At 34.3% G+C, this 10,737-nt stretch overlaps 1 protein-coding gene across 2 annotated transcripts in view; it reads right to left on the bottom strand.

The window, feature by feature from the left end:
- The window catches only part of LAMA2 (laminin subunit alpha 2), a 493,622-nt gene that overhangs the window by 215,892 nt on the left and 266,993 nt on the right, over positions 1-10,737 (bottom strand). For both annotated transcript variants that reach the window (XM_006926157.1, XM_006926158.1), the window contains exons 13-14: positions 5,868-5,972; positions 4,234-4,445 (exon numbers count right to left, since the gene is read on the bottom strand). In XM_006926157.1, the coding sequence (XP_006926219.1) occupies positions 4,234-4,445; positions 5,868-5,972 (317 nt within the window). The remainder of the gene's footprint in view (positions 1-4,233; positions 4,446-5,867; positions 5,973-10,737) is intronic.

Genomic DNA, 10,737 nt, shown 5'->3' with positions numbered 1-10,737 from the left:
TAAGGATTTTTTCTAAATTATTTATTATATAAATTCTGTGTAATATTTTTGATACAAAAAAATACCCCAAATTTACTCTAAAAGCCATGTGAAAACATCTTGCCTTGAAAAGTTTCTGTATTTACTTTCAAGCAAGAAAGACAGATGGGCGCATAATGATAAAGTCATGATGGGCTCATGCTGTGGAAACAAACAACTCCAAATTTTCAGTAGTTTAACAGAAAACTAAAGTTTACTCATGTAAAATCGTCTATAGGCCTGGATGACTGTTCAGAGTAGCTGACCTTCACGTGCTATCAATATTTCAGGCTGTTTTGATCTTCTGGTAGCTGAACAAGCTTCAGAGAGTCTTATTCTGGCAATTCGATGCTTTCATCGTGTAGAGGGAGTGATATGTCACTTTAGTTTACATTTCATTGGCCAAATCAAGTCACATGATCGCATCTACCCTCAGAGTTCAGGGAAATAAAATATTCCAAAAGGAGGGGATTGGAAATTTGATAAACTATACTATGTATACCATAAGGTGAAAAAAATATTTTTGCAAAGTTCTTTATCAAACTGGTGTTTAAGAAAAGCTGAATAGGCTCCTTGATGAGTTAAATATCAAGGATGCTACTAAATCTAAGGTATAGAGAATTTTTAAAAAATTAATTAATTTTTTTTTATTATGGTGACATTCATTAATGAAATCCAGCATCAAGTGTAAAATTCAACAGTAAGTCATATATATATTGCATTGTATGTTTGCCACCCATAGTTAGGTTTCTTTCTGTCACCACATATTTGACCCCTTTTATCCCATTTACCTTATTCCCTCCCTCCCCACCCCGCCCACGCTCTGGTAACCACTAGTCTATTGTCCATGTCCATGAGTCTCTGTTAGTTTGTCATGTATATTTGTTGCTTTCAGGTTTATATCTGACATATAAATGATATCACGTGGTTTTCAACTTTTTCTGTCTGGCTTATTTCGCTTAGTATGCTTGTCTCAAGGTTCATCCATGTTGTTGCAAATGGCAGTATTTCATCTCTTCTTATAGCTGAGTAATATTACATTGTTTGGTATGGAGAATTTAAAAGAGAAAGACGTGAAATTAGGTTAACCTGATTTCTCTTACATTTTTGAAAGAAGGATGACAATTTTGTTTTTTTATCTTTATCTTATCAATGACGACAATGGGAAGGAAATCAATTGATTTTATTCTATGGGCCTCTCAGCATTCTGGAAATGAATGACAACAAAACCTTTCACAATTTTAGAAATATCAGTAGATGTCTCCAAGTGTTCATGGTACTTAGAGAAAATGTTCTTCCTTGGAATAATGCAGTTCAGATAGAAATGCTTCATTTTTGTGTGCTGACTTATCATTAGCAAAGTGCTTTTGCGACCCACTAACACCATTCTCATAGTGACCTTACAAAAGTCAAAATCCTGAGCTACTATCCAGTTCTCCTTTCACTATTCAAGTCCGTCAATAGTAATCCACCCTTATCCATAGTTTCACTTTCCATGGTTTCAGTTATCCACAATCAACCATGGTCCAAAAAAATTAAATGGAAAATCCCAGAAATAAACAATTTATGTTATAAGTTGTGCATATTGTAGGTGGTGTGATGAAATTTCACAGCCTCTTGCTCTGTCCCACCTGGACCTGAATCATCACTTTGCTCAGTGTATCCAGGCTGAATGCATTATCTGCTCTTTGGTCACTTAGTAGCTGTCTTGGTTATTAGGCTGATTGTTGAGGTATAGCCACATATATTTACTTAATATTTTACTAATAAGTAACCCTTTTTTTACTTAATAATAGTCTCAAAGCACAAGAGTAGCAATGCTGGCAATTCAGATGTGCCAAAGAGAAGCCATAAAGTACTTCCTTTAAATGAAAGGTGAATGTTCTTGACTTAATAATTGATGGTAACATGTTGTGCCAGGAAGCATTGAGCCCTACAAAGTTTTCAGCAAAGCATCCCCTGAAACAAGTGACACCAAGCCATTAAGGCATAGTTACATAGATGCATAGAATAGTTTTGGACTGAAAAATATAAAAATTACAGGAGAGACAGAGAGAACACATTTACATAACTTTTATTACAGTATATTATTATAATTGTTCTATTTTACTGTTAGTCTTTCTTGATAATACCTTACTATGCCTAATTTATAAATTAAACTTTGTCATGGATATGTATGTATAGGGAAAAAAAATAGTATACAGGGTTTGGTACTATTTGTGGTTCCAGATATCCCCTGAGAGTCTTAGAAAATATCCTTGCAGATAAGGGGGGACTATTGTAACCACATAACTGGAGGAATTTAAGCCCATTTGCTGAGAACTACCATGGACATAAACCCTCCTTAAATAACTCTAAACATGAATTTTTGTTTAGATAGCTTCGATTTACTTGTGCTTGCACACAAACTGTATACCAAGTTGGAAGCCTACTGTGTAAGACAAGTTGAAATCAATTCAAATACTGTTTTACAAATATGACTCAATCCACTAGTAGATTAGAGATAAATAAACTATAACAAGCTTATTGACTCAGAATTCATGCCGACATTCAGGATCACCTGAAGAGGGTAGGAGTTTCAAATCTGACCTTAGCTTTTACTTCTTGAACCAGAAAGCAGCCACCTACTTGGATTAGCTCCTATGTCAGTTCCCATAGCCATGCTCTGTGAACATATCACTCATATGTGGGAAAACTTCAAAAGGCTTCAAATGAAACTGATGATTTTAAGATGGGCAGACACTAAAATTATCTGACATAAATAAGGGGAAAATGCCTTTGGATTAGCTAGTCTGAGGAGCAATGCTGACAAAAATAAAAAAGCCCCCTAGCCAGTTTTTGTCAATTTAGTTATCATTCATTTTGAAAGCCAGAGGACTCATCTCTTATACTGTTTAAACATCATGACAATCTCTATTTACTAAATGGGAAAAAACATAATTAATTTCTAAGTGATACTTCTCATGGCATTTTAACCCAGCTTCTAGCAGAATTGCCTGGGTAAAAGAGGTACATTGTTTGGCAGTAGTCCTGTTTATGAATCTATAATTCCCTCCTTTGGGAGATGGTAATGATTACACACAGTTGAAATACTACAAGTGAAAGACAAATGAGGTAGCACAAGCAAATGATGGGGCTTAGGGAGCATCAGCAATAAAAAGAAACTCTCTTATAGACAAACCAATACTGGAGACATTGCTTTGGTTATGTGTATGCCAAGCTGTCAGTTTGGGGTCAAATTTGATCGTCTAACCTAATCTGATTTAAAAGGTAGTTGCCATGATAGTTTGTGTTATTTATTATTAGAGTATAAAAGAAGAGGGAAAAAAAGAGCTCATTCAGACAGAGGTGGTTTACATTTTGTCTGACAAACATTATTGTTTTAAAAATGGAAAGCACAGCAGCCTACATAAGTCAGATATGGATACGTTTGGTTCAAGTCAGGGAGTTCTCTGAGGGAAAAAAATGGAGAACAAAAAGGTACTAACCTTTGGAAGTGTTCTAGGTAACGAGTACTTTGCATAATTATCACACATAATTTTCACAATACCCTGGAAGGTAGGAACTATTATCTCCACTTTACACTTGAAGAAATCAAGTTTCCACAAGGACCAATCCCTTGTCAAAGGTCACACATATAATCAGCAGTAGAGCTTATTGAATTCCTAGTCAGGTTGGTTCCAAAGCTCATCCACTTTCTTTATACCATGCAGCCATTATAGTCTCATAGTGTTTTATAAAGAGACTTGTGACTATTTAAACGAAGGTGCTTATATTTCTTATTGCAAACTATATACTATTAAGTCAGAAACTAGTTAATATGTTAATGGGGGAAAATATTTTACAAAACAACTTTGTGAAGATAGGTACCCTGGAATTCATATCTTTTTAGTTTCCCACTATCTGAGTCATCATAAAGGAGACTTTATTTTCCAATGTAGCATTTCTCAGTTTATGGATCATTTTTATAGCATGTTCTGGCAAAATTGCCAAGGAATCATCAATACTAATAAAGGGCTAAGGCAAATTCATTCTAGGTACTTAAGTTTTTAAATCTTTGATAGAAACACTTTTCAGAAAAACAGTGCTCCAGTATTATCTACTAATTAAAGACAACAGACCCCAGAGATCTTCAAAGTCACTATTATTGTAACACAGGCGTATTTGCCCCAAGGTAAATTTGTAAACACGGAGAGATGCAGTTCTTGAGTTTACCTGAAGATGGCATCCACCCCAAGGCTGTATGTGATTTGTATGAGGACTCTCTTTAGATCCACAAGCACAGTCATAAACTCTTTTCTACTGACTGGGATATTTGTGCCATGTACAGTAAATAATTCTTCTTTAAGTGACAATATATTAATGTGTTCTTCAGATGGTTGCAGATACACCTCATCTTGGGCTGTGCTGATTCTCAAGTCATTTCCCTAAAGGGGAAAAAAAAAAGTATAAAAGGGTAAAACTGTGAAAAGAGGGTAGGTATAAAAGGGTGAAAAGTGTCCGTATTTGAATTTTCCACTTTGTGGATTACCCTCAGGTTTTTAATATCAGGTTGGCTTTCCTTGTCATTCAGCATTTTTCTGGTGTATATGAAATTCAGAGCAGGTGATTTAAATAATAGCCTCCACCAGGTGCATTACAAAGTATAAGCTTCTTGGTTATACATGACCTTTCTCCCCACCCCTCAATTAACTAAAATAATAGATACCTGGTAACTCATACATGTATATGATTACAAATACTTTGATTTTACACAAGTGCACAAAAAACGTATATTTCAAATATATTATTTTATGGTGAATGTGGGTTGTATAGGAAAATAGGAAAGAAAATGAATAGTATATTAAACTATTGTTTTAAAGAACTTTTCTATATTTAAAATAAAGCAAGATAAAACCCTGCAGTCTACTGTTTATGATAAGTTGGTGGTATCATAATAGGGAGTATACTGACTGACCTGTGACACTTAGGTTACCCTTCTTAGTTTATGCATATTAATAATATATAGCTTCTCAGCATTTTATATTTAGAGAACCCCTTTCATTGCGAAGGAATTCCAAGATATACTTCGGTTTCATAGTCACGCACATACATATATACATATGTAATTATCACCCATACCACTTCATCTAATACTGGAAATACTTATTTTGGGGGAAGAATTTTGTCAGTGATTCACATATATGAAAGGTTCAAGACAAAGAAAAACAGAGCCTGGTGCTAAATCAACATCAATCCATTCAGAATCATAAACGCGTATGCAAAGTGTGTGCCTTTGACTATGTGTGAGTGTTGATCAGAGGGGTCTGAGAAAAGGTGGGAGAGGCCGCTAAGATAATTTTAGGCTTCCAGCATTTTGGAATTGCCTATGGCCCTTCGAATTCTAAAAGCATTTTTTCCTATAACTTTCTTACATAAATTAAGAGCTTTAAAGTCAAAATTTAACTACACCTAAATAAACAAGTTTCCTTTTTCATTTATTTCTGCCTAACATAAACAAAGAAGTAACCAATAAATTCTACTTGGAAGCAAGGGGGAGATGGAAAAAATGCAACTAAGTAAATCAGCATTTGCCTATACATTTTTATCATACTTATTTTCTTGGGAACATGTTTTAAATTTAAATTCCAAGTCTGTTCTAAATGTATCCTTTATCATTGGAATTTAATGACTATATTCAGTCTTCTAGATATATCTCAGACTGAAACATGAGACGAATAAAAAATTCTCAAGGTATATTTTTCTATAGTAGTATGTAAATTAATGTCAAACCAACCAGGTAAAGAATAACCTCAAATAACATAAGAGTGTAAAACAGTTGAACATAAATGACTCTCTCTGTACTCTACCTCTAAGATAATCATAAGCTGGAGTATGCCCTCTGTATCTTCTTCTTCTTCTTCTTCGAGGTCATATGATACCGTAAATGTCAGTTGTCCTCCAGCTGCTGTGAGCTACAAGAGAGGAGATGTGTAATCATTACAGGCCAGGAGATAGGCTATTAAATCATAGTTTACTTATTATTTTAAAATCACTTTATTGTTCTAGAGGGCAGGATTTGGAAGAAGCAGAAATCACAAGAGTGCAGAGTGAGAATGATAGACATTTCTTTAGAAGTAACCTTTACACGAACCTTAGCCATCAACGGCAAGCCTGACACAAATATAAATTCAGGTATTATTTTCCCCAGTATTGCAGGCTTGCTGAAGTAGGTTAAGTTCCATGAAACCAAACACAGCCCCTCCTGTCATTTTCCTAGTCTATAGCTTGAGCTTTATAATTTCCTAACAGAGAAGGATCTTTGTCAAAACTGGGAGATTTCTAGCCATCCCTGAGGGTCACTCACTTTCTGTGGGTCTAAATGCTTTCAACAAAGCCATCACTCCATTTGACAGGCACTTTACATAGACTATAAGCTAAGCTGGGAAATGTTGTTGGTCAAAGAAAAGTAAAAGAGTAGCATCAAATTTTATATTATGATAAAATTTAATCAAAACTCCCAAAGAAGATACACTGTCCCCTGTGCAATCAAATATGCTTAATTTGAATGAATGTTATTATCCCTTTTCATTAAACAAACTTGTTTCCTTTCAATACGCACATTAAGCCCCTTATAATGTATGCTTGAGGTTTACATCTTCTGACATTGACAGTAACCTTGTAGAAAGGAAAAAAAAAATAGGAAAGCAAGATCATTTATAGGACAGAAATCAACATTGGAGCTTGAGTGACAGATTCAATGCAAATGCTGCATTCCTTTTTAAAAAAATTCCACTCCAGCATTGTAAATAAAGATATTCATAAAACAAAGCTGATGATTTGTATTCTGCTGTTTCCTCCAGCTGACAAGCAGAGACCTAGCTCTGCAGCCGTTGGCTCTCTGTGGCCTCTCAGGGCAGACCCTGACCGCAAAGCAATTCCCCGTGATGCACTGGATGGAGGAGGAGGAACCCAATTCCTCTCAAAGTTGTTCCGTAGGGAATCATACATAGCTCACTATGGCTGATTAAACAGGGTTTTTAAATTGCAGCTCTGCAATGTCTTCTAAGAGCTCATTACATGGTGCTCTATAAGGAACTAAAATTCAGAAAACTTTTATTCCCCTACTCTGCTGAGAAATAGCCTAACTCTAATGTCTTTTCACATATAAAATAATAAATATCTGCTTGGACTGTAGCACTTGGCATTATTGTGAGTAATGAGGGATGAATCTATGTAAAAGGTTTTTGGTTCTATTGAGATAAGCATCCAAAATATCACAGAGCATGCTTATTCAAAATCAGCCAGACGTTTTCTCAATGAGAGGAGTCTAGAAAGGCAGCACAAAAAGGATAGTTTATATATTTCAAAGAGGACTGAACTGTTTAGAATTTCCTAAATTAGTAAAAATATTTAGTAGTAAGTAGGATTGAGTTTGGGAAGGACATTGTGACATAGATCTATAATGCTGCATAACTTCTGAGCTTCCAAATATATTTTGATTATTTAAAATTTGGATCACATCTTCTTATTTTTCTGGACTATGTTTACCCCACAAAAAGAAAAATAATCAACTTAATTCTTGAAATCAGTTTAAGAAATTGCCACATATTTCCAAAATAAGAAACTCAGAATTAAAGATAATTAAGGTAATTCTCATTTTGCCAACAAAAGAGCCAAAGTGTGTGTAATTTCAGTATCTTAGAGTCTAAGACTTAAGATGAAATATAAAAATGTTTGATTTGCTACAATAATGGAATTGTTAATGTTATTTTTATATCTACTTATAAAATTATAAAGTCATATAATATATAAAGTAATACATGGGAGAACAATGAGGGTGGGAATGTGGAAAGAAGAAACAAATAGCTTTATAGAAAAAGAGAGGGGCTTTATGCAGATCAATGATAATATAAAATGTGAACTAAGGAATAGAATTAATTCAACCTATTCTCCTGAGGATAATAATAGTAGTAAAAATAAAAAAAATTATTTTTTACTCATATTTTGTATAGCATTTTTCTCCAACTCTTCCATGCATCTTTGATACCCATGATTTGGATTATTAGAACCACTTTTTGATTATCTAACACATTACATGAGTGAATTCATTTTAATTCCATCTAACTTATGTGAAAACAATTTTTAAAAGATGCATGATAACGTTACTAGATGTTTTTCTCTCAAACTCCAAGTATCTATTTCCACAATATTAGAATCATTGCCTTTTTTTCTTCATCCCAGAGATATATATTTATGATCACCTCTATATAACTACTTAGTCAAGTACTTATTTAAGTAATTTTTTAAATCGCTTAAGATATCATCCTGCAATTTAGAGGTTGTACCCCTAAAAGCACATATTTTCTACTAAATTTCTTTTCCTCTATTTTTTCTTCAATGTCATAATCTCTTCATAAGCAGGAAAACCAAACACTTCTTGGTGTTGTTTCCAGGTAATGAGTACATACCATTGTATGAGAGTCTTTATAACAAGTCAGTTATAAGACAATCCCTGTTTTCTGAAGGATATTGTTTTTCAGGGAAAAAGCTTTGAAAATATTCAGGTATAAATGGTCTTTTTGTATAATTTTGGATGAAGATCTCTCTGTCCCCTCTTCGTCTATTTACTGCTTCATCTTCCAAATCCCACCTTCGCTGGGCTCCTCCATGTCCTTGCTTCTCCACTCTCCTATAATGCCTTCAGTATCCCAATCTTCACTATCTCCATCAAATCAAATGTTCTTAGGGCTGCCAGTCATTAATTGACTTTATTGTCTCCTGTAGCTATCATCTATGGTTATGTATTAGTTTCACTGTCAAACTCTGAGGTATTGGGCATTACACTCATTTTCTTTATTCTTATCCATTTGACCTTTCTTATTTTATCTAGTGCAGCCTGTCTTTCATCCTTCGTACTCCATTAAAATGTATCTTGAAAGGTCATTTATCAACTCTATCTAGCTACCACTAATGGACTTTTTGTTTGGTTTTTATGTGACATGTAATAGTTCTTAAAATTCTTGACTCTTTTGTCTTCTATTGCACCAGAATGTCCTGATACTCCTTCCCCTGCCTTGGCCATACCTCTGTCACATTTATATATACATTTTTCTTTATCATTCTATATTAATTGTACAAATATCTCCAAGACTCTTACTTCCTTTTAGTTATCCTTTCTCACTATCCATTCCTCTCTCATGAATTGAACTATGTTTATACCTGGTTCATCAATCTGTATCTTCCATTCTGTTCTGTGTCCCTATATTAGTTTGTTTATGATTCCATGACAAGTAGCACAGATTGGGTGGCTTAGCAACAGAAATCTGAGATCAAGGTATCGGCAGGGTTGGTTTCTTCCGAGACCTCTCACTTTGGCTTGTAGATAGCCATCTTTGCCCTGTGTCCTCACCTGGTCTTCCTTACTTCTGTATTTGTCTGTGTCCCAATTTCCTCTTCTTATAAGGACATGTTATATTGGACTAAGACCCATACTAATTACCTTATTTTAACTTAATTACCCCTTTAAAAATCCTTTTTCAGTCATTCTGAGGTTCTGGGGGTTAGGACTTCAACATATAAATTTGGGGGTAAATAAAATCTAGCCTATAACAGTATTGTACTGAGTGATTGTTCAATAATGTCTCAAACTCTTAAAATGTCCACTGTTAATCTCATTATCTGGATCTTCCTAGGAAACAAATTTGATTATTTTCTCATCTTCCATGATTGGGTTGAGTCTATTGCTTTATTTCTCTATTTTAAATTAGAAACTATAGGTACAACATAATATTATTTTCACTTTATTATTTATATCATATTAGTTTACTGATCTTATTCACTTAAGATGCTTTTTGTCTGACTTTCTATTCCCATTGCCACACCAGACTTACTAAGTCCCCATGAAGCATTTGAATTCAATTCTCTGAGTTCAGTCTTCCTGTTGGGGAAAGTTTTATCAACTGTTACACATATGCTGTACTTCCTAATGAAGAACTTCTGGTAATCTGGGATCTATAATATCATTCAATTTTTTGTCAGGCTAAATACTCTCTAGGATCTATCTAGCCCCTTGTTTACAAACTCTGTGCAGAAGTGCCCCAGGGTACCACAGTGAAATCACAAAGGCACTGTGGAATATTGCAAATGTTTGAAGGAAATATAGTAGCACTATATCTCTTAGACACCACACGAGCACTTAGCTTGAGCTAGTTCACAATTTTAACATTAGATAATGCTATATTCCTTCGAAGGATGTTCTCGGAATTTTGAGGTATGTTTTGGTTTACTTTCACTTTCAGCCGTGTTATATCTTTGTTAAGCACAGTTTTCAGTAGATTTTGTGATAAAAACCGAGTATAGCACAAAAATCAATGTGAAACAGGAAATATAGGTAGACATGTTTGATCTGATTCTAGGTTTGAAAACTGTATTACCAAGCAGAAACACAGATTCTGTTAGTAAGTAATTGTGGTTATTTTTGAAGAAAACACATTATTATATTGTCAGAATTTATGTGCATTATCTTTTTAAATGATTGCTAAGTTGTTAAAACATAAATATTATTAAGTTGTTTGGCCCTAACTACTGTGGCATATTTCAGTTGGTCAGGAGTCACTGTAAAAAAGTAAGGAGACACAAAGAGTACCATGAATTGAAAAAGTTTGGAAACTTTTGATCTAGCCTCTTTTTATATCTATCTATTCTGCTACTTGGATTTGCTAAAGCTATTTCCTGCTG

The sequence above is a fragment of the Pteropus alecto genome, unplaced genomic scaffold, assembly GCF_000325575.1.
Source record: "Pteropus alecto unplaced genomic scaffold, ASM32557v1 scaffold79, whole genome shotgun sequence".
Classification (NCBI taxonomy): domain Eukaryota; kingdom Metazoa; phylum Chordata; class Mammalia; order Chiroptera; family Pteropodidae; genus Pteropus; species Pteropus alecto.
The sequence above is the reverse complement of the archived record's forward strand: the minus strand, read 5'-3'. Positions and strand labels throughout refer to the sequence as shown.